The sequence below is a fragment of the Bos taurus genome, chromosome 20, assembly GCF_002263795.3.
Source record: "Bos taurus isolate L1 Dominette 01449 registration number 42190680 breed Hereford chromosome 20, ARS-UCD2.0, whole genome shotgun sequence".
NCBI lineage: Eukaryota > Metazoa > Chordata > Mammalia > Artiodactyla > Bovidae > Bos > Bos taurus.
This window is the reverse complement of record NC_037347.1, coordinates 40,130,203-40,154,560: the sequence shown is the minus strand read 5'-3', so window position 1 is coordinate 40,154,560 and position 24,358 is coordinate 40,130,203. Positions and strand designations below refer to the sequence as shown.

The following is a 24,358-nucleotide window of genomic DNA, read 5'->3' as shown; positions in this document are numbered from 1 at the left end:
CAGACATGAACACAGCATAGAGTCCTGGGCGTTAAAACCCACAACAGGCCAGCAGGAATGATTTACTCAGAAGCTGGGTACAGACCACAACTTCAGCTCTATTTTTCAAACTGGCAGCTGCCATCCAAAGGAACCAAAGTGTAGGGCATGAAGTACTAGGCCCTTACAAACTCACCTGAGACAGTTGGTCAAAACCACTAATTTACAACGAGCAGGGCAAAATATTTATCCCATGTAATTGAGGGTGATGCAATTGTTTAAAAAGCCTTTGGAACACTGCTTCCTACCGCCATAGCAGAGCTTCTCACGGCAGAGCTCATGCAGAAAAGTCAACTGGCATTAAATAGTATGCTGTTGTTTAGTCGCTCAGTTGTGACTAACTCTTTTGAGACCCTATGGACTGTAGCCCACCAGGCTCCTCTGTCCATGGGATTTCTCAGGCAAGAATACTGGGGTGGGTTGCCATTTCCTTCTCCAGGGGATCTTCCAGACCCAGGGCTTGAACCCTGTCTTCTGCATTAGCAAGTGGATTCTTTACCACTGAGTCATCTGGAAAGCCCATTAAATAGTATGATAACCACCGTATCCCTTGTCTTAAACAAAAAACCGAACAAAATTAAAAAGCTATGAGAAATAGATGAGAAAACAACCCCCAAGAGTTTGCCTTTTATCTTCCACTTACAAATATTAAAATTAGAAATATTTATTGTGTGTAGATTCTGCCATATTAAAAGGGGAAGTACATTAAATTTAAAATAAAAGATTTCATTGAATAGAATATCTGCTTCTGAACAGTTTGTAGACAGAAGATGTACACTGAGGCAGATTTAGCCATGAGCAAAAGTAATACATATTTATAATATATTTTTGCAAAAGAACACCAAAGAGAAACCCAAAAAATAAAATTCTGATATTTGGATTTAAAAAGAACAATAACATATCCACAGACTCTTTTACACGTGACAAAATAGCCCACAATAGAGAGGAGTGTAAAATGAAAAGTAAAAGTTTCCATTTCCCTCCACCCCTAGTCTTAAATCCCAAAGATAATTGCACTTAATAGTCTCTTGGATTCTCTTTCAAAACCTTTCTTTACACGTACAAACACATATACACATGCTTTTTTAAACAAGTGATATCATACTATATGAACATTTTAACTATTGCTTTTTAAATTTAATGTACCTTACACATCTTTTCACATTTTTTGAGCATTTTAACAACTGCCAAAATGACATAAACCCATTTTTTAACCAACACACTGTTAATGGACATTTAGGTGGAAGGGAATGACCATCTGTCTATCTACAGAATGAAGAAATGTTTTCACGAGAGGAGGCAATCTATGCTACATCACACAGATGTATGTGTGTAAATATATATATATGTATATATATATATGTGTATACACACACACACACACACATCTAAAACCAGGATTTGTTAAACACCTAAAATAGCATTTTTAATGAAAAAGTATGATTGGTAGAACAGAGCTGAAAAAAGTCCCCTTAAATGTCTCATATTCATGGGTCTTCTTTACAGAAATGAGAATTATATAAAAAAGTTGTAGAGGTGAAGGGTTATTGAGACATTTATTCTATGTCAGGGTTAGTAAGAATATCCCTCAAGTAGTAAGAATGATTAATATATTCATTCAGCAAATCACTTTTCTTTCATTTTTCCCAGTAAACACTATCCTTTTGCACCAGTGTTGGGGAAAGTGGAAACACATAATCTTGACCTCAAAGAAAAAGTCTCTTCTTTGTCCACGGAGATCACCTGGAAAAACCATCCCTGAATCTAAAACATCTCAAGCTAAAAGAATATTCAGGACCTTTGAGGATGGGGCAGAAGACCGGCCTCACTTCTGAGGACATATCATAGGAGCAACAGTGGATTATTGGTGCTAATATGCATCTTATCCAACTATTCTAAAAAAGGGATTTGCTCACTGGCTTATTTTGTTTCCAGTCTGTCACTTCAAATAAAAATGTGTTTATGAAGGGGTCATATTGTTAACCCATGCAATTTATCTACAACTACCAGATTGCCTTTTCCTTTTTTAAAAAAATTTGTTCTGTCAGTTTGTGGCAAGCAAGACGATCCTCACTGCAGGCCAAGATGTCATGGTTTCTGTGAGGAAAGATGTTTTTTTCACCTGGGAAAGACAGATCACTCTTCTGAAGCCTGGCTTGATGGCAGTGACACACTGGTGTCTGGTTCAGATTCAAACCCGCATTTGACCTGCTCACAAATCACAGTGAGGAAGAGCCACATATAACTGTATTCATCAGCTATCTCTTTGAGAATTAAACTGCTCCGGATTTGGAACTTTAGCCTCAATTATTTTAAAAGAGGGTAGAAGGGGCCTGGAGTCATGGAACACACCATAAGCAACTGTGATTCTTTTGTTATTGGGTTGGTTAAAAAGTTCATCCAGGTTTTTCCATAAGATCTTACAGAAAAATCTGAGTGAATTTTTTGGCCAACCCAATAGAAACCAGTGGAAACAGCCGAGTGGACAGATGGAGGCTTCCTGACTCTGAACACTTCCAGGGTAAAGGCCCACAGTCATGAGCCCAGGAGGTCTTTCAGCTCTTCTGATGGGAGAACTTCTGTGTAGAGTGTCCATTCTCCCTATTCCTTCCAACTCAAGGTTTCCCAGAAAGTGTGACTTAGGACAGTTTCCAAGTAAAGGTGGTGTTTTGGTAAATATGGTTTCAAGAAAGCCATGTCCTCTCTCATCATTATCTCCTAACTTCTGCCTCCAATTCTGTCTCTGGGATGTTTTCTTATGTGAGTCTCATCCCCTTTACATGAACTTCTTTAGTCCAGGCCCTCATCTCCTGGACCTGGGTTGATATCTCAGCACTGGGCTCTCCTATTCCAGGTAATTTTGTATGTCATTGGCAAACTAGGCTTTCTATGACACTGACCTCCTCATGTCATTTCACCTTCCTAAAATCATATAATGGCCCCGTTTGTGCTGTGCTAAGTCACTTCAGTCGTATCTGACTCTTTGCAACCCTATGGACTGTAGCCTGCCAGGCTCCTCTGTCCATGGGATTCTCCAGGCAAGAATATTAGAGCTGGTTGCCATCCCCTCTTCTAGGGGATCTTCCTGACTCAGGGATAAAACCAGTGTTCTTATGTCTTCTGCATTGGCAGGCAGGTTCTTTACCACTAGCATCATCCTGGAAGCCCTAGAATGGTCCCTATTCTCTCCTAAATCAATAGGAAATAAACTGAATATTGTGGGACAGCCTAGGAGCAACTCTGAGTCATGAAGCCATATCATTTCTTCTTAAGAGCATCTCAAGTCCCACTGCCCAGACTTGTACAGACACTGCACTCAACACTGAGGCCACAGCCCCGACCTGTGCTGTGAGTGCTCTTAGTGGGCTCCGCTCATATTCATGATCACATTAGTTTGTCACAGAGCCTAGAGGCCCCAAGCCAAAGTCCAGAATGTGCTTCATTATGGAATTAAGATGGGCATTGAAGTTATAATTTTTGTCAATTCTGAACTCTCTGTGAATTTAATCTTTTGACCATGAAGATCAGTGGTAGAACCTAGGGAGCTGCAGCCAGAAGTATTAAGCACATAAACACACAAAACCAATACAGGATGGGATCTAGGGGGTCAGGTACACAATTTCAGGCAGCTGCTGCTTTTCCTCCATTCCAGGAATCTCTTCTAAAGAAAGATATGGATGCTAATAGCAAGAGTTTAAGAACATTCTATGTGTTTCTTCTGCTCTCTAGACTCTAGACCTTTTTTTCAGCATGCTGAATTGTAGAAATGAAAAACTGTACGTAAGGTATATTAGACAGTGGAAACTGAATTAAGTATTGTGCTGAAAGACTTAAAGTCACTCTACTATGTGCATCAAATCTACTCAATAGATATGCAAATGTGTACTTAAAATATAAAATTAAAGGTGAACTTTATATGGTAACTGTTCTAGTTCCATAAAAAGATTTTAAACAAAAGTTGAGCATATTCTGGTTAGGACTAAATCAAGGAGGTAGGAATCAAGGCTGGTGGTTTGGGTCCTGAGTTAAGTGACACAATTAGTCGTAGGAGAGTTCCAGGGTGCTCAGAGAATGTGGTCCCTTGTTGCCAGCATCAGAACAAAGCAGGTCCGTGAGAATAAGCCCAGGATTTGGGTTAGTGGTCAGAGGACCTGGCATTGGAGGGGTCAAGAGAAGCCAATAAAGGCCACAGGAGTCCAGAAGGGTGGTTTTAGGAGGTCAATGGATTAAGTGCAAGAAGTTTAAAAAATACCAGAAAAGAGCTGCTGCTGCTGCTAAGTCGCTTCAGTCGGGTCCGACTCTGTGCGACCCCATAAACGGCAGCCCACCAGGCTCCCCCGTCCCTGGGATTGTCCAGGCAAGAACACTGGAGTGGGTTGCCATTTCCTGAAAGTGAAAAGTGAAAGTGAAGTCGCTCGGTCGTGTCCGACTCTTAGCGACCCCATGGACTGCAGCCCACCAGGCTCCTCCGCCCATGGGATTTTCCAGGCAAGAGTACTGGAGTGGGGTGCCATTCCCTTCTTCGCAGAAAGAGCTAGCTAATATTGAAGATATTCCAGTTGAGCTCTTTCAAATCCTGAAAGATGATGCTGTGAAAGTGCCAATATGCCAGCAAATTTGGAAAACTCTTCAGTGGCCACAGGACTGGAAAGGGGCAGTTTTCATTCCAATCCCAAAGAAAGGCAATGCCAAAGAATGCTCAAACTACCGCACAATTTCACTCATCTCGCAGGCTAGTAAAGTAATGCTCAAAATTCTTCACGCCAGGCTTCAGCAATATGTGAACCGTGAACTTCCAGACATTCAAGCTGGTTTTAGAAAAGGCAGAGGAACCAGAGATCAGATTGCCAACATCTGCTGGATCATGGAAAAAGCAAGAGAGTTCCAGAAGAACATCTATTTCTGTTTTATTGACTATGCCAAAGCCTTTGACTGTGTGGATCACAATAAACTGTGGAAAATTCTGAAAGAGATGGGAATACCAGACTACCTGACCTGCCTCTTGAGAAATTTGTATGCAGGTCAGGAAGCAACAGTTAGAACTGGACATGGAACAACAGACTGGTTCCAAATAGGAAAAGGAGTACGTCAAGGCTGTATATTGTCACCCTGCTTGTTTAACTTATATGCAGAGTACATCATGAGAAACGCTGGGCTGGAAGAAGCACAAGCTGGAATCAAGATTGCTGGGAGAAATATCAATAACCTCAGATATGCAGATGACACCAACCTTATGGCAGAAAGTGAAGAGAAACTCAAAAGCCTCTTGATGAAAGTGAAAGTGGAGAGTGAAAAAGTTGGCTTAAAGCTCAACATTCAGAAAACGAAGATCATGGCATCCGGTCCCATCACTTCATGGGAAATAGATGGGGAAACAGTGGAAACAGTGTCAGACTTTATTTTTTTGAGCTCCAAAATCACTGCAGATGGTGACTGCAGCCATGAAATTAACAGACGCTTACTCCTTGGAAGGAAAGTTATGACCAACCTAGATAGCATATTCAAAAGCAGAGACATTACTTTGCCAACAAAGGTCTGTCTAGTCAAGGCACTGGTTTTTCCAGTGGTCATGTATGGATGTGAGAGTTGGACTGTGAAGAAGGCTGAGCGCCGAAGAATTGATGCTTTTGAACTGTGGTGTTGGAGAAGACTCTTGAGAGTCCCTTGGACTGCAAGGAGATCCAACCAGTCCATTCTGAAGGAGATCAGGCCTGGGATTTCTTTGGAAGGAATGATGCTAAAGCTGAAACTCCAGTACTTTGGCCACCTCATGTGAAGAGTTGACTCATTGGAAAAGACTCTGATGCTGGGAGGGATTGGGGGCAGGAGGAGAAGCGGATGACAGAGGATGAGATGGCTGGATGGCATCACTGACTTGATGGACCTGAGACAGAGTGAACTCCAGGAGATGGTGATGGACAGGGAGGCCTGGTGCGCTGTGATTCATGGGGTCGCAGAGAGTCGGACATGACTGAGCGACTGAACTGAACTGAATATTAAAGATCAAGGTAAGTGAGTATTATAGAATCAAGGAGATTAGGCAGAAGGAAATAAATCATGCTGAGGAGCTGGGCAACAAGGGGTCAGTGTTCTAAACCAAAGAGAATGGGCTGCAGGAGTTTGGGATGAAGGCCAAGGCTCTGGGTGGCAAGCCCAGGGTGCCCTTGGAAGAAGATGGCTCTATATTCTCCTAACTTCCTTTTGAAACAGACTCCTAATTTAAATTCTCCCTAAGAGCGAAATGTCACAGTTGATTCCTGGTGGTTCCATCACCCAGATAGTGTGAGGAAACAAGCAGTGGGAAGAGTTACCATCTTATTCACTATTCTGTCCCCCATGCCAAGCACTCAATAGGTGCTCAGTTTAAGTTTCTCAAGTAAAAGAGCAAGTAAGTGAATGAACAAATGAGCCAGGGAGTTCCTGTACTCTGGGCCTAAGTTCTTCAAACTGAAGACACTTTCCATCACAGTAACCATGTGCTACACCTGATGCCATTTTTTTTTTTCCTCTTTCTCCATGAGAGGAAATAGAAGTTATTGTGGAGGGTCTACAAGAGGATAGCCCTTTTGTTCCCCAAGCATGGTCTTACTTAAAGGACTAGATGTCACCATCTAGTATGCAGCATCAGATCTACTAAGCAGAGTTCCTCTTCCCAGAGAAAGATGGAAACAGCTGTTGGGACATTCCAGGGTAGCCATGAATAAAGACACCTCCGAAAAACTCTGCCCAACTTCAATACTTAGATATCAACAAATGATCAGCCTTCGTGCTGGAAATGGGGGACAACAAAATATACCATGGAGGATTGGAAGGGGCCTCAGAAATGGCCCAGAGGGGTGGCTTCCCCAAGGTCCATGGCAATCTAGACCAGTAACCCAGTCTTTTTGCCTCTGAGCATACTTCAACTCCACATCATCCTCTCTGTTTCTTAGAAGCACTCACAAAAAATATAGAAAAAGGCTTGACCAGTATTTCATGCCTCCATCATCAAAAGCAGCAGCAGCCAGAGAGGAGGAGGTATTGGGTATGACTGCCATGGACATCTCTAATGCAGACTTTTTCACCTATACTTCTGGATAAAAAGCTGACAGCCAGAGTAAAGCAGGACAAAAAGAGAGGAACTCAGGCAGAAGCCATGGATCAGTCTGGCCATGCAAGCTTTGAAGGATTCTTGACTCCTTGTGAGTGACTGAGCACATATTCTTGTTATTTCCTAGTCATGGAGATAATTTTGCCACAAGAGCTAGTCTGCACCTGTTGCCCAAGTTCATTTCTTTTCAATGTTGCCTGATGGTGTTTCTTACTTCCCTTAGAAGAAAGATACCTGGTTTTCTTTCAAGGTCATGGTTAAGAACAGTGATAGCAAGGCTCTGGGGATCTAATGCACAAGTCCTGGAATAACAAAGCCATCTTCCATCAATCACAGTCCCATGTTGCAGCTATGAACACACACTTGCTCTGGGAATAATTATCCAGAAGGAACTGTCACAAGCCACAGACTCTTGAGGGCAAATGGGACCCTTGTGACCAGCTTGCTGTCAACAACAGCAGCTCTAGGTGGAGAGACAAAGAGAAAAGAATACTTCAGGACATGCACAAAAAGAGGAAGGATTCGGAGATTTCCATCTTTGGGCTGGCTCATCAATGAGCCAACTCATTGCAAAAGACCCTGATGCTGGGAAAGTTTGAAGGCAGGAAGAGAAGGAGATGACAGAGGGTGAGATGATTGGATGGTATCATTGATTCAATTGACACAAGTTTGAGCAAACTTCAGGAGATGGTGAAGGACAGGGAAGCTTGGTGTGATACAGTCCATGGGTTAGCAAACAATCAGATATGACTGAGCAAATGAATAACAATCTTTGGGCTAGAATCAGAAAGTGACTAAAACCCAATATTTTAATACTGGGTATGCAGTATTGTAACAATATTCGTGCTACAAAAGAGTTACAACACTCCAGCAAAACCACAGGCTGGACATCCAGGAGAAAATACCTACTGAGATATTACGTCAACATAACTAGAGGATAAAGATTTGCTTCTTTTATTGGCAAAGGAATATAGAATCCACCCTATGAAAGACTTTTTTCACTGAAATTTACATGAGTAAATTGAATACCTACTATATATATATATATTCATATATTCATATATATCCTTTGTGTTTGCTGATTTGGGGCTGAGTGGAGAAAAAGCCTGAAAGACAATTCAGCCTTCAGATTGCATTGTGTTAGAAAAAAAGAATACAATATAAGGTGGAAAAAGGGCAACAACACAAGATAGCATGTAAACAAGTACAGAAAATAACTAATACATTGGGTGTCTTCCAGGAGAGGGACTTTCTCTTTTGACTTTGGCCTTTGCATAAATCATCCTCTCCAATACAATCTGATACCCTTTCACAAAATTTTCCATCACTGTTTAGCCTCACTCAATCTGGGAGTGGTGGTGGTAGCAGCCAGCTTCTTTACAATGTTTCCAACTTTATCGGGCATGTAGCAAAAGTGGGTTCTGGCCAGTGTCCAGTGGGGATATGGAACACAGACCCCTAACTGATGCCACAGAGTTTAGAATGAGTGCTTACTGGGTTTCTCCACTGTGCTGTGGGTGGCCGTGCCAGAGGGCTTTGAGAAAGCCATCAGGGTAAAAACAGCATAAAGTTGACACACTCTCTGGATGCCAAGAGCTATCAGAAAGCAGAAAGGCAATGGGGATAAAAATGCTTAGTGGTGGGCATACAGCCAGATGGACTGCAGTTTCTGAGATAGGTGTGGTAGAGGGAGGGAAACTCAAGATGTTTCTGGTCCGTTTTCCTCACCCCTAGGACACCAGGGCAGAGATGAGATCCCAGAACTAAAGCCTGATTTCCTAAGGGCTTAAAAGGTTAAGTGGTAGAGATTTGAGACTGAAAACTATGCTTTTCAAAGGAGTTACCATAACGTTATGGAGAAAGTGAAAGTGAAAGTCATTCACTTGTATCCGACTCTTTGCAACCCCATGGACTATACAGTCCATGGAATTCTCCAGGCCAAAATATTGGAGTGGATAGCCTTTCCCTTCTCTGGGGCATCTTCCCAACCCAGTGACTGAACCCAGGTCTCCCACATTGCGAGTGGATTCTTTACCAGCTGAGCCACTGGGGAAACCCAAGAACACTGGAGTGGGTAGCTTATTCCCTTCTCCAGTGGATCTTCCTGACTCAGGAATCGAGCTGGGGTCTTCTGCATTGCAGGCGGATTCTTTACCAACTTAGCTATCAGGGAAGCTCTGTTATGGAGAAGGAAATGACAACCCACTCCAGTAATCTTGCCTGGAAAATCCCATGGACAGAAAAGCCTGGTGGGCTATAGTCCAGAGGGTCGTAAAAAGTGGGACACAACTGAGAGACTAAGCATGCACACCATTATGTTAAAAGCATACCACGTCTGAGGCCAAAGATACAAAGCCCCACAAAAAAGAAAGAAAACAGAGGTTAAATAAAGGAATGCAATTTTAAGTCTGACTTTTACTAATCCAAGTAAATAAGGTCATATCTAAATAACGAAATCATTTACATAACACCTTTGTAAAGACTGAATAAATATTAGCTATCACAGGACACTTGACCATACACTTAAGATAAATGGGTTGTCATTCACATCCTTAGTAAAATGCAAAAGATGTCTCATGCATAATAAAGCTTTCAAATAGTAGACATGAAATATAATCCCGCAACGGTAATTTGAAAGGGCAGGACAAGCATTTCACTTTACAATTTTACCTTCCTGGTTCAATAGCCAAAGATCAAAAAATGGGGATGGAAGTTAAATTTGGGTTATCCACTATTATGTGTACTAGAGAACAACAGGTCACTTAATGAATAATCTCTTGGGCGAACTTAGTCACTTCATCCCAGGTGGTAAGCATGTCTAGAAGGGAGGTGCCCCAGGATCCGACTTCTGCCCTGGGCGTCACCCCAGCCCGGACACAGGGGTACTGTCCCATCTCTACCTGGGTGGAGCACACTGGCCTCCCTACTCCCAGCATCTGCTTTCCTTGGAATCCAGAGAATCAACCACTGGACCCCTTACCTCCCCAGAGTAGCCTCAAGCAATGATTGATGAGAGCTGCCTTGTACTGTCTCAACTCCTTCTCTCCTGGGCAGGGAAAATTCTGAAGTATAACAACTTCCATACTGGCTCCCATATAATGTAACTGGCTTAATGACACTCCCTTCCTGTCTGGTTATTTCTGGGGAGGAGCGAGGGTGATGAGCTCTCCAACCCCAAAGATCATTAGTACCCTGAAGCTGTTAAAGGAAGAAATCTCAAAAAAGGTAATCATGGAGAAGTAAGGGTGGGGTGTGGGTAAGGAGGGCATGTTAGCTGGGAGAAGCCACCTGGAGAGACTTAAGGCACCACTGGGAGAGACCCTCTTATGGGAAGGGATTGGGAATAAGAGCAAATTGAAGTAACCCTGCCTTGCTTCTCCTCTGGTCCTAAAGCTACATCCTGATTCTTCTGCCTTTAAACCCACTGTTGGCTTCTCTGCTCTCAATTATGGAACCTGCCCCATGTCTGCATCCTCCTCCACCAACTTTTCATCCCTTCTCTCCCTCAGGTCTTGGTCCACTGGCCTTCAGCCCTGGATCCTCTCCCAGGGATCACACTATTAAACCTGGTCCTGTGGGCAGCCACTCAACCATCTTAAATCCCTAGTGCAAAGTAATGCTTCCTGCAGTCACTTAGCAATCAATCCCTTTTCTACAACTGCCAAGGAGCCTTTGTAGTCAAGGCTATATCTATTTTGAATTCTGTGAAAGTTACAATCTGCTTAAAAAGTTACAATCTGCTAAAAAAAAAAAAATAGTACTCCATCTTGACCTTCATCCTCAGTCCCCTGCCACTGAAATTATTTGTTTATTACCAGATCCTTCTTTCTGCTTAAACATCTTCTTCACAGTCTGGCAGGCTGAGCCATCCCCAAGGCACACACCACAGCGGTCCTCTGTGGCGTTGGAGTCGATCTCATAATCGCAGCCGACCATCTGCGAAGAAGAGAGGTTAAGGGTGAGTGACACGGGCAGGAGATGCCACGGCTGCCCTGGACCTCTGACTCTTCTTTCCCCTTTGCTCTGGATGAGATCAGGGCTGACGACAGGTAGATGTGTTTTACACTTGTTATGTTACATACAAAATGTACACGCTAGTCATTGTTCCTATATCAAGTATTGACTACAGAGTTGGTGGCCAAGATACATACTTGGTGTCCAAGAAACAACTGGAAAGTGCCCTAAAACACTAACTCACATGGATTAGGACACAGAAATACTGACCACTGACTTGTACATGGCAGTTGGTGGTGGCGGTTTAGTCTCTAAGTCATGTCCGACTCTTGCAAGCCCAAGGATTGTAACCTACCAGGCTCCTCTGCCCATGGGATTCTCTAGGCAGGAATACTGGAGTGGGTTGCTATTTCCTTCTCCAGTACATGGCACAAAGAAGAATAAAGAATAGAAATGGAGTCTATAAAAACACATTTCCTTTTCCTGGTGGCGGCCAGAGCAATACTCAAAGCATCCACTGATGATAAAGGAAACACTGCTTAGAGGGAAACGAGATGTGCACTGAATGGGTCTGCGGTTTCCCCTGAGCCAGAAGCAGAATTGAAAACAGTTTCAAAAACAAAACAGTGAAAAACGTCTTGGAATCAAGAGTCATTGGAGCAGCGAATCTCTTTCAGATGTGCAAACCTCATGCCCTCTCCTCTCTAATGAGATTCCCAGGGATGATGCAATGGCTATAGTCATTGTCACCTATAGTCAGTTGTTCACTCCCTTTACTTTCCTGGTTTCATGCTGAGACCACTCCAGTCCCACACAGGATGAGATCTCGGCCGTGCAGACCCACATCAGACTCTTGGGAGCCTCCTATGACCCCAGCCCCTACTACACGTCACACTTATAGTATCCCAGCCATCCTGACCTCCTTCCTTCCAACTACACAGGAGAAACTGGTTGTTTCTCCCCTGAGCCAGGACTAATCTTGCTCATGTGCCCTGGACCCGATCCTTTCTCAGTGTTCTGTCTGTTGGTCCTTCCCAGCCATCATCCTTCCCTCTCCATCTTCCTTCTCCTCTGCCTACCAGTACAACCAAGTCTTTCCCATCCAATATCCATACTGGAAAGGAGAATATTAAACTTGGGGTGTTTGGTGGCATCAGATAGCCAAGAATGGTAACATTCAGATGGAAAGTCATGAAACACGTGAGCTTCCGCTGAAGTCCTTTGTTGCTGGCTCTTTTCTATGGCTTGTATTCCTTAACCACATTTCAATGATAGAAAAAGGGAAAAACACACCATAATCTCTTAGTGGGATTTGTCTTTTCTGTTTGGGAAGAAGAATTGTGCCCAAGTAGTTTTTTTCTCTCTCTCAAAGATAAGTTCCTTTCTTACTTTAAAGCCACCTTGAATCACCTGAAAGGAATAACCATTTAGGTCTTTAAATATATTCTCCCTCCACTAGCTAAATAGAGGATGAATGCCCACAGATAGAAAATGGCACCATTCCTCAGTTTAACCATCTCTGACGTTCTTTATGTTTGAAGATTGTGCCACTTGACTCAATTGGGAAACACAAAATGCTGCTGCTGCTAAGTCGCTTCAGTTGTGTCCAACTCTGTGCGACCCCATAGACGGAAGCCCACCAGGCTCCTCCATCCATGGGATTTTTCAGGCAAGAGTACTGGAGTGGGGTGCCATTGCCTTCTCCGCACAAAATGCTAAGAGATTTAAAAAACTCAATCACACTAATCACGATGGAAAGGAAAGAAACAGTCTGGATATGTGCCTTTAGTGGCTATAGGTAAAATGCCAGCCCTTCACAAGTGATGTATTTATGTCAAGCTTGATCATCTTCTAATAAGCTAAACTTTACACATCCTATTCCCAGCGACTTCATTTCTTCACTAATTTGGAATGAGCCAGGGAAACATACTTTGCAACATAGTAAAGTGTTTTTAAACATCTGTACCAAGAGGGGAATGGATTAAAAAATATGAAGAGGGACTTCCCTGGTGGTCCAGTGATTAAGACTCTGAGTTTCCACTGTAGGGGCCATGGGTGAAATCCTTGGTTGGGGAACTAAGAGCCTGCAAGCAGCATGGAGTGCCAAAAAATAGTGGGAAAACATGAAGAAAAAGGAAAGAAGTTCAGAAAAACAAACACCTCGAGCGCATCTTTCTCCTCCACCAATATCTGCCTGCATCCCTCGGGGGGCAGGGGTGGGGAAGGAAACACACCCCCGTCAGATGCTGACCCAGAGCACAGCACATGGTGCTGGTGGAGACTTCACCCTCTGCTCCTCCAGCAGCCGCGCACAGCACAGTCAACGCTGAACTGAGTACAGAACTGAAGGCTTGGAAGGTGGAAGCCCATCCTCCTGACTACACAGAACCTGTAAGGCTCTCAAGGAAAAATGAACAGACATCCCTTTCTTCCGTGCCCTGTGATCTGGCAACAGGGCTACGATGGATAACACTGTCTTTCTGCCTTCAGCAGGTCAGAGTGGGCTGTGCTGCTGCCACCAATGCAACAACGACTCCAGGAAGGCTCTCCTCCCGGTGACTCTTAGGAGGTCAGACAGCCACCCCACAGGCTGCATTTCTTTACAAAAGGAAATCACTCTAATTTCCTATCACTATTTCTTTTTTTTTTTTAAACAGCTTTCTTGGGGTGTAGCTGATATGTAAAATACTATATATATTTAATTTTATAATTTGATGAGTTTGGACTCATACAAACACCTGTGAAACCATCGTCACAATTAAGGCAATAGACATATCCATCTGATCCAAAAGTTTTCTTGTGTCCCTTTTTTTGTGTGTATGGTAAGAACACTTAACATGAGATCTACCCATTTCATAAGTTTTTAAGGGAACAATAGAGTGTTGTTAACCACAGGCAATACATTGTATAGCAAAGCTCAAGCCATATTCATCTTGCGTAAATGAAACTTTATACTTGTTGAACAGCAACCCTCCATTGTTCCCTTAGCAACCACTGTTCTCTGCCTCAGTGAGTTTGACTATTTTAGATTCTCCTATATGTGGAATCTTGAAGCATTTGTCCTTCTGCGATTGACCTGTTTCACTTAGCATAACGTTCCTAGGCTCATTCATATTGCCAAAATGACAGAATTTACTTCTTTTTTAAAGTTGAACAATATTCTATGATATGCATATACCACATTTTCTTTATCCATTCATTTATTGATGAACATCTGGGTTGTTTCCATCCATATCTTGACTAGTGTGAATAATGTCACTATGAACTTGGAAGTCCAGATATCATTTTAAGATCCTGATTTCATTCCTTTGGATATATACCTAGAACTGGAATTGTTAGGTCTTACGGTAAAAATTAAATTTTAATCACAAACTAAATATTTAAATTTAATTAAAGTTAAATATGTATCTAAGTATTTTAATTTAATCAAAATTAAATATTTAAATTTAATTAAAATTAAATATTTTAATTTAATTAAAACTAAATTATTTTTAATTTTTTTATTTTTTTCCATAGTGGCTGCATCACTGTACATTCCCACCAACGGTGCACAGGATTCCAATTTCTCCACATCCACACCAATACTCACTATCTCATATGTGTTGGTAACAGCCATCCTAACAGCTGTGAGGTGATAGCTCATGAGTTTCACTTGTATTTCTCATGTTTAATGATGTTGAGCACCTTTTCACATATCTGTTGGCCATTTGCATATCTTCTTTGGAGAAATGTCTATTCAAGTCTTTTGTTCATTTTTAAATCAGGTTATTTTTCTGCTATTGAATTGTAGGAGTTTCTCATATGTTTTAGATATTAACTTCTTATTTTATATATAGTATGCAAATTTTTCTCCCATTCTGTAGGTTGCCTCTTTACTCTGATGGCTATTTCCTTTCCTGTGCAGAGGTGTATCACCAATTCTTGGCCCTGTCATCTGAACTGAAGAGTATCCTATCTTGAGTATTACATAGAGAAATCAGGTCCCAGTCTTTCAGTGGGGCTTTTACTCCTATGTAAGTAAATAAGTAACATATTTTCTTACCTAATTCTCATTTTTTCATCATGAGTTAACACTGTTTTACTTAGGAAATTCTCATATAACAAGACTGAAATACCAACTGGTGCCTTGACCTAATCCACTGAGAATGTCATTATTTCTTTCTGCAGTCCCTTGGCAAAGGCAGAGACTGGAAGAATGCCTGGTTCCAAGATGAGATTCATTCCCAGCCAATGGAACTTTAGTGTGAAGATAGGGCCAGTTACGCTTAACTGAGAACAGGTAAATGACATTGTCCTTTAACAAATGGGACAGCAGCAGTAATACTTTCTTACCATAACACTGAGGGTCAGGAGCCTGGATCTGGTCTTCTGGAGAGATATTTGGCCCAGAGAAATTGCCACCTGGGTGTTCAGCCAATCACTGAGTTGGCCAAAATGGCCATGACAGAGAACAAAGAGGAGTCAGAAAGATTGTGAGAGCAATGAGAAGGGAAGCTAATTTACGACAGGTGGGAAGACTGTCAGGGAAGCCTGAGGACTCAGTGGGGGTAAAAGACACTAATTTATAAGGGAATTCACAAAGGCAAATTATTATTTTAAGAAGTGTACAGTAAACTTATTATAAGAGCAAAAATCATTATGGTGGGTTGATCAGAATCAGGGTCCTAGGGTGAGAGGCTGATGGATGGCTAAGAGAAGATCAAGGGATGGTTGATATGACAGTTCAAGGCATCAAGGCTGTTTGGGAAGGAAATGAAGCCAAAGCTGCACTGACTGGGAGAAAAGGGAAGAGCAAAGGAACTGAAAGTCAGAGAACTGGTTACCAAAAGGGTGAGTGATCTGGAAGATTGGTATCCTGTCTTAAGACAGCAGGTAAGACTGCAAAGCTGGGATAGCAGGAAGAGGGGTGGGAATATCTGTTCATATATTTAAAAGCTTATTGCATGTCATACTTGTGATTAAAAATAAATGACATCCTGAAAGTCATTGTTTAAATTTGTATCTGTGATAAATAAGCTTAGAAGTTCAGAGAATAGAAAGGCTAGAAATAAACCCATGCATTTATGGTCAGTTAACATGAAAAAGGAGGCAAGATTATGCAATGGGGAAAAGACTCTTCAATAAGTGATGCTGAGAAAACTCGACAGCTACATGTAAAAGAGTGAAATTAGAACATTCTCTAATATCATATACAAAAATAAACTCAATGTGGATTAAAGACCTAAGTGTAAGACCAGATACTCAAAAACTCCTAGAGGAAAACATAGGCAGAATACTCTTTGACATAAATCACAGCAATATTATTTTGGATCCATCTCCTAGAGTAATGGAAACAAGAGCAAAAATAAACAAATGGGACCATATTAAACTTAAAAGCTTTTGCACAGCAAAGGAAACCATAAAGAAAATGAAAAGACAACCTATGGAATGGGAAAAAATATTAGTAAATGAGGCAACTGACAAGGGACTAATTTCTAAAATAAGCAAACAGCTTATACAGCTCAACAGCAAAAATAAATAAATAAAATAACAAAATAGAAGACCTAAATAGACATTTCTCAAAGAAGATAAACAGATAGCCAATAAGTACATGAAAATACACTCAACGTCACTAATTAGCCAAATGCAAATCAAAACTACAATGAGGCATCACCTTACACTGGTCAGAATGGCCATCCTTGAAAAGTCTACAAATAATAAATGCTGGAGAGGGTGCAGAGAAAAGGTAACCATCCTACATCATTGGTGGGAATGCAAATTGGTGCAGCCACTCTGGAGAACACTACAGAGATTCCTTTAAAAGCTAAAAATAGAGTTGCCAAATGATCCAATAATCCTATTCTTGTACATATATCCAGAGAAACTCTAACTCAAAAAGACACATGAACCCCAGTATTCATAGCAACATTATTTATAGTAGTCAAGGTGTGGAAGCAACCTAAATGTCCATCAATAAATGAATGGATAAAGACAATGTGGTGTATATGTACAATGGAATATCACTCAGACCAGGGGGCGCTAGTAGTAAAGAACTGGCCTGCAATTCAGGAGACATAACAGGTTTGATCCCTGGGTCAGGAAGATCCCCTGGAAAAGGGAATGGCAATCCATTCCAATATTCTTGACTAGAGAATCCCATGGACAGAGGAGCCTGGCAGGCTACAGTCCATAGTGTCGCAAAGAGTTGGACATATGAAGAAACACGCATGCAAAGAAGAATGAAATAATGTCACTTGCAGCCATATCGATGGACCTAGAGATTGTCATATAAGTGACGTAAGTTAGAGAAAGACAAATACCATGATATCACTTATATGTGGAATCAACAAAAATGATACAAAGTAACTTATTTATGAAACAGAAATAGACTCACAGACACAGAAAACAAACTTAGCTACCAAAAGGGAAAGAGGCTAGAGGGATAAATTAGGGATCTGAGATTAACAGATACATACTACCCTAAATGAAATACATAAACAATAAGCTACTGTATAGATGCTACCTATTGATCTCTACCTACTATTCAGCACAAGGAACAATATTCAATACCTTGTAATAACCTATAGTGGATAAGAATCTGAAAAAGCATATATATATATATATATATATATATATATATTCATTCCCTGGTAACTCAGCTGGTAAAGAACCCTCCTACAATACAGGAGACCCCAGTTTGATTCCTGGGTCCGGAAGATCCCCTGAAGAAGGCATAGGCTACTGACTCCAGTATTCTTGGGCTTCCCTGGTGGCTCAGAGAGTATCTACCTGTAATGTGGGAGATCTGGGTTCAATCCCTGGGTTGGGAAGATTCCCTGGAGGAGGGCATGGCAACCCACTCCAGTATTCTTGCCTGGAGAATCTCCATGAACAGAGGAGCCTGACAGGTTACAGCCCATGGGGTGGCAAAGAGTTGGACATAACTGAACAACTATGCATAGCACAGCACAGCATACTGAATTACTTTGCTAAATACCTGAAACACTGTAAGTCAACTATACTTCAATAAAAAGTAAATTACATAAAAAGAAAGGAAGATACCAAGTTACCTAGGGAGAGATATTAGCCCAGCCCTGTACTTCATATGAGAATTCAACAGCAGAAGAGAGAAGAGCAATATTTACAAAATTTAGGGGGAAAGACAGTGTGATGCCCCAAATTTTGTACCCAGTCAAGTGTCCTTCAAGAAAAAAGCAAATTTATACATATTTTTAAACGAGAAAGAACTCTGAGGATGCTGTATCCATTAACGCTAAAAAATCTAGCAGAAGGTGAGTGTAAATCTTTCCCAAAAAAGGACAGGAGAAAATAATTTACTGCAAATACCACTTAAAATCTTAGTCTTGTGTAGATACAGAGGGTAAATGAAATAGTAGAAAAAAATCCAATAAATAGAAAAAAAAAGAAGCTTAGAAATTCAGGACAGGTTTAAAAAAATGGGAGAGGAACGCAGAGTTACTTCTCCTAAAAAAATTCAGTTCTGATCAACATTCAATAATCCCCTTGACAACAAAATCTGCAAATCTAACATGCCAAAATGGTGGCAAACATCATTATTTCAAAATAGCTAAATATATGAGTATAAGCAACTATAGCAGGTATTTATATGACCATAAGCAAGCATTTTCATATACACAAAGATGAATCAGATACCATATACATTTTTTTCTGATGGTATAACTTTTCCTTTCAATACATGTTCAGTTCCCTTTGAAAAAAACTGTAGTAAATGAATAACAAGACTAACAAAAGCTGAAAATAACTACAATTTGGATCTTTAAAAGATAAACTGCATTCAGGCTATTAAGGTAAATTTGATTTGACATAATTTCTCAGCTTAAAAACTTATCTCAGTGTGGTATAGATATAAAGTAATTAATGTTTCTAAAAGACCTTAACTGGTTTCTAGAAAGAAAAAAGCAAGCTGAGAGAATCTGACTTATTCTATTAAGCTGATTTAATTGGCTTCAAGAGAGATATCCTACACCCCTTATGTTTCTGTTCAAACTACTTGCTTTTTCCATCAAAAGCTAAAGACAGTCTCTATACAGGCAAAAGTATTTAGGTCTAAAAGATAATTTTAGCATCACATTCATTTCTTGATGACTAAAGTTCTCAGCCCTAACAGCATATGGCAATCACCTGAGGAGTCTTAAAAATACGAACGCCTAGTCTCCACATCCAGGTGATTTCTGAATTAATAGGGGGGAGATAGAGCCAGATATCAGTATGGGTTTTAAAAGCTCTCCAGCTGATTCTAATAGGCAGCCAGACCAGAAAACCACTGTATTAAATGGCCATGGGGCTGTTGGGGCCTAAATTAGCCAAACTTTTTCCCACTCTGGGGAACAGACCTAACCTAAAATATATTAATTATTTTTGGCTCTTTGCAGCTACAATGGTAATTAGTGTGTCAGGAAGAGAATTTTGCCTGAGTTCCTTCTAATTTAGAGTCCGATTATGACCTGCTGTTAGCTCACTCAGTCCTGGGAAACATACACTGCCTCCCTGTGCCTTGGTCAGGACTGGAATAAGTCCATCAGCACCTGCAGGGTGATAAATTCACCTTCCCAGGGTGCTAAACACTGACGGCCAGGATCGTCTCATGGTGATAACTCAGTCCAGTGGAAAAACTGTGACAATTACTTGCAAAAATGAGTAAAATACATTAAGAGTTTTTGGTGTGCCATGGGCTCTGTTAAGGGCTTTACATATAAAACTCTATTTAATCTAAAAATATGTTAATATCTCAATTCTATGAAAGATAAATGAGTCTTAAAAAGATGTATACAGTTACACATCTTGGAAATAGTGGTACTGGGTTCAGATTCTAGAGCCTAAGCACTAAGCCCTTCAGTTCAGTTGCTCAGTCGTGTCCGACTCTTTGCGACCCCATGAATTGCAGCACGCCAGGCCTCCCGGTCCATCACCAACTCCCGGAGTTCACTCAGACTCACGTCCATCAAGTCAGTGACCCCATCCAGCCATCTCATCCTCTGTCATCCCCTTCTCCTCCTGCCCCCAATCCCTCCCAGCATCAGAGTCTTTTCCAATGAGTCAACTCTTCGCATGAGGTGGCCAAAGTACTGGAGTTTCAACTTTAGCATCATTCCTTCCAAAGAAATCCCAGGGCTGATCTCCTTCAGAATGGACTGGTTGGATCTCCTTGCAGTCCAAGGGACACTCAACAGTCTTCTCCAACACCACAGTTCAAAAGCATCAATTCTTCGGCGCTCAGCCTTCTTCACAGACCAACTCTCATATCCATACATGACCAATGGAAAAACCATAGCCTTGACAAGATGGACCTTTGTTGGCAAAGTAATATCTCTGCTTTTGAATATGCTATCTAGGTTGGTCATAACTTTCCTTCCAAGGAGTAAGCGTCTTTTAATTTCATGGCTGCAGTCACCATCTGCAGTGATTTTGGAGCTCAAAAAAATAAAGTCTGACACTGTTTCCACTCTTTCCCCATCTATTTCCCATGAAGTGATGGGACCGAATGCCATGATCTTCATTTTCTGAATGTTGAGCTTTAAGCCAGTTTTTTCACTCTCCACTTTCACTTTCATCAAGAGGCCTTTTAGTTCCTCCTCACTTTCTGCCATAAGGGTGGTGTCATCTGCATATCTCAGGTTATTGATATTTCTCCCGGCAATCTTGACTCCAGCTTGTGCTTCTTCCAGCCCAGTGTTTCTCATGATGTTCTGCACATAAGTTAAACAAGCAGGGTGACAATATACAGCCTTGATGTATACCTTTTCCCATTTGGAATCAGTCTGTTGTTCCATGTCCAGTTCTAACTGTTGCTTCCTGACCTGCATATAGGTTTCTCAAGAGGCAGGTCAGATGGTCTGGTATTCCCATCTCTTTCAGAATTTTCCACAGTTTGTTGTGATCCACACAGTCAAAGGCTTTGGCGTAGTCAATAAAGCAGAAATAGATGTTTTTCTGGAACTCTTTTGCTTTTTCGATGATCCAGCAGATGTTGGCAGTTTGATCTCTGGTTCCTCTGCCTTTTCTAAAACCAGCTTGAACATCTGGAAGTTCACAGTTCACGTATTGCTGAAGCCTGGCTTGGAGAATTTTGAGCATTCCTTTACTAGCGTGTGAGATGAGTGCAATTGTGCGGTAGTTTGAGCATTCTTTGGCATTGCTTTTCTTTGGGATTGGAATGAAAACTGACCTTTTCCAGTTCTGTGGCCACTGCTGAGTTTTCCAAACTTGCTGGCATATTGAGTGCAGCACTTTCACAGCATCATGTTTAAGGACTTGAAATAGCTCCACTGGCATTCCATCACCTCCACTAGCTTTGTTTGTAGTGATGCTTTCTAAGGCCCACTTGACTTCACATTCCAGGATGCCTGGCTCTAGATGAGTGATTATACCATCGTGATTATCTGGGTTATGAAGATCTTTTTTGCACAGTTCTTCTGTGTATTCTTGCCACCTCTTCTTAATATCTTCTGCTTCTGTTAGGTCCATACCATTTCTGTCCTTTATCCAGCTCATCTTAGCATGAAATGTTCCCTTGGTATCTCTAATTTTCTTGAAGAAAACAAGCCCTTATGCTTTACTAACACTTAGTTATTTTCATATAGCTTTTCTTTCATTGATTAAAAACACCTTCTCTTCATTTATTTTTGGCCATGGTGCATGGCATGTGGGATCTTAGTTCCCTGACCAGGGATCAAACCCGTGCCCCCAGCTGTGGAAGCACTGAGTCTTAATCATGGGACCATCAGGGATGTCCCCAAAACACCTCCTCTTTAAACTGAGGTTCATGACCAAGTACTGGATCTCAAAACTTGTTCCTTAGTTCCTTGCAAAATAGACTGTAAGCAATGGGAGAAATTCCTCAGTGGTTGTACATATAAAGGCATTAAAAAATCAGTTTGGTCACTCAGTCATGTCTGACTCCTTGTGACCCCATGGACTGCAGCACACCAGGCTGCCCTGTCTATCACCAACTCCCAGAGCTTGCTCTAACCCATATCCATTGAGCCCGTGATGCCGAGTCTGATTAAAAATCAGACCCAAGTAATTTATATAAAGGCAAGAGTTTCCTAATGGAGTCAATGTGAAAAGTTAAACTGATATCAGAAGACCTGGTTTATAATTATCTGTCATGCCATCTCTCTTTCTAAGGTGATCATGTTGGTGATCAAGGTGAATTAAATATCAAAATGCTTTGTGAAAAACACTATAGAGTTGTTTATTAGTTTTTCCTCAAATTTACTGTTGGCAAGTAACCAATGAGTAATTCAAAGCCACTGAAATAATTCGAGTTGCCTTTTCCTAATAATTCCTCCAAAGAATTATTCCTCAGAAGAATAATTTGATTCTTCTTCAATTTGGCTCAGCTCCATGCCTGAAATATCACAGAGCGCGTCAACAGCTCAAGAAACGAAGACAACAGCAGGAGGACATTTGGTTTCTAACTGTGACCTTGATGAACACTGAAAAGTCTTGTCTCAGACTGTATAAAAATACCAGTCCACATGCAAATACCACAAAAGCAAAAGATTAAAACATTTAACTTTCCAAATTAATAAAAAGTCACGATTTTATAAAAGTTGTAGATTAAGGAAACATACCCAATACCTTACACATGCCATTAATACAGACATTTCTGCTGTTGCCGCCTTCAAAGCAAGGGGTACCATCAATGACAGCATCCAGCATTTTCTCGGAAAAGTGGCCATCTATGGGTCGGCAGTAGAGCTCACAAGGACGTGCTGAAGTGAAAAAGGGACAAAAGCTCGCAAATTAGCTTCCCAGCTCAGCACCCTTCCCCCAGGATTTGTACACAGGACCCCCCAGGTGTCATCAATCTGAAGATTCCCATCTTCCACCTTTCTATGACACATGCTGTAATGGGGACTTCTTTCTTTTAAAGAGGTTTACAATAAATAAAACTGGGAAGACTGCTTTAAAATGCTATCTTTTGTAACAAATGAGGAGACCTTTCAACCCAATGTTGAACTGTGCTTATAAAAATAAGGTACTGAGTATCTGGGGTTAACCTAGAAAATAAGTAGTAGAAACCAGAGGTGCCAGGCTCCAGACAAGCATGATGCTTGCCTACTCTTTGCAGCAAAGTAAGCAGACCACTGTGGGAGATCCTTCCATGCGGGCCAGCTCATTGCTAATACCACTGCCTCTATCATAAACCAACCCAACAAATATTCTCCCTTACTCTCTTCAAGAAGTCCTTGGACACAGGTTTACAACCACATAGAAACAAAAGATCTGTGTTTTATCCAAAGCAGAAGCCAACCTGCTTATCACAGTGGTCCCTCCCACTGTGCTAGGTCCTGCATTGAATCCATTTTAAGGCCCAATTTTCTGTTCACTTGTGAATGAAGATGGATGATCTCCCACATATAAATGTTCTAAAGATTTATATAATAAAATTCATATCTATTTGTAAGTACTTAGAATAACCAGAAAAGGAGATAACTTTCAAAACATAAATTGCCTTAAAAATTTTAATAGGTAATACATGTACATGCATGCATGCTCGGAGAAGGCAATGGCACCACACTCCAGTACTCTTGCCTGGAAAATCCCATGGACGGAGGAGCCTGGAAGGCTGCAGTCCACGGGGTCACTAAGAGTCAGACACGACTGAGTGACTTCCCTTTCACTTTTCACTTTTCACTTTCCTGCATTGGAGAAGGAAATGGCAACCCACTCCAGTGTTCTTGCCTGGAGAATCCCAGGGACGGTGGAGCCTGGTGGGCTGCCGTCTCTGGGATCGCACAGAGTCGGACATGACTGAGCAACTTAGCAGCAGCAGCAGCAGCATGCATGCTAAGTCGCTTCAGTCATGTTCGACTCTTTGCCATTCTATGGATTGTAGACTGCCAGGTTCCTTTGCCTATGGGATTGTCCAGGCAAGAATACGGGAGTTGGTTGCCATGCCCTCCTCAAGGGGATCTTCCATGACCCAAGAATCGAATCCGTGTCTCTTAGGTCTCCTGCATTGGCAGGCGGGTTATTTACCACTAGGACACCTAGGAAGCCCTATATGTGTATATAATAAGAGTTCAAATAGTAATTTTCTTTGAATATTATGTCTTTTTTTTTTTAAGTTAAAAATCTAAGATTATCCCCTTCAGAAATGTCTTTTTGGGATCTCTTCTGGGTCTGTTTCCTGGGGAACGTGCTGTTAATTTCTTGGTGTTGTGACCAGCTGAGGGTTTTATGAGACCAGCCATCAGTCCATTTGCCATGAACACACCTCAGTGTGGCTGGGCCCCAAATGCAAGC

General features: G+C 41.4%; 1 protein-coding gene across 1 annotated transcript in view; it reads right to left on the bottom strand.

Annotated features, from left to right (window-relative positions):
- The window catches only part of ADAMTS12 (ADAM metallopeptidase with thrombospondin type 1 motif 12), a 390,694-nt gene that overhangs the window by 109,522 nt on the left and 256,814 nt on the right, over window positions 1-24,358 (bottom strand). The window contains exons 13-14 of the mRNA NM_001192609.3: window positions 22,688-22,821; window positions 10,945-11,065 (exon numbers count right to left, since the gene is read on the bottom strand). Of these exons, the coding sequence (NP_001179538.1) occupies window positions 10,945-11,065; window positions 22,688-22,821 (255 nt within the window). The remainder of the gene's footprint in view (window positions 1-10,944; window positions 11,066-22,687; window positions 22,822-24,358) is intronic.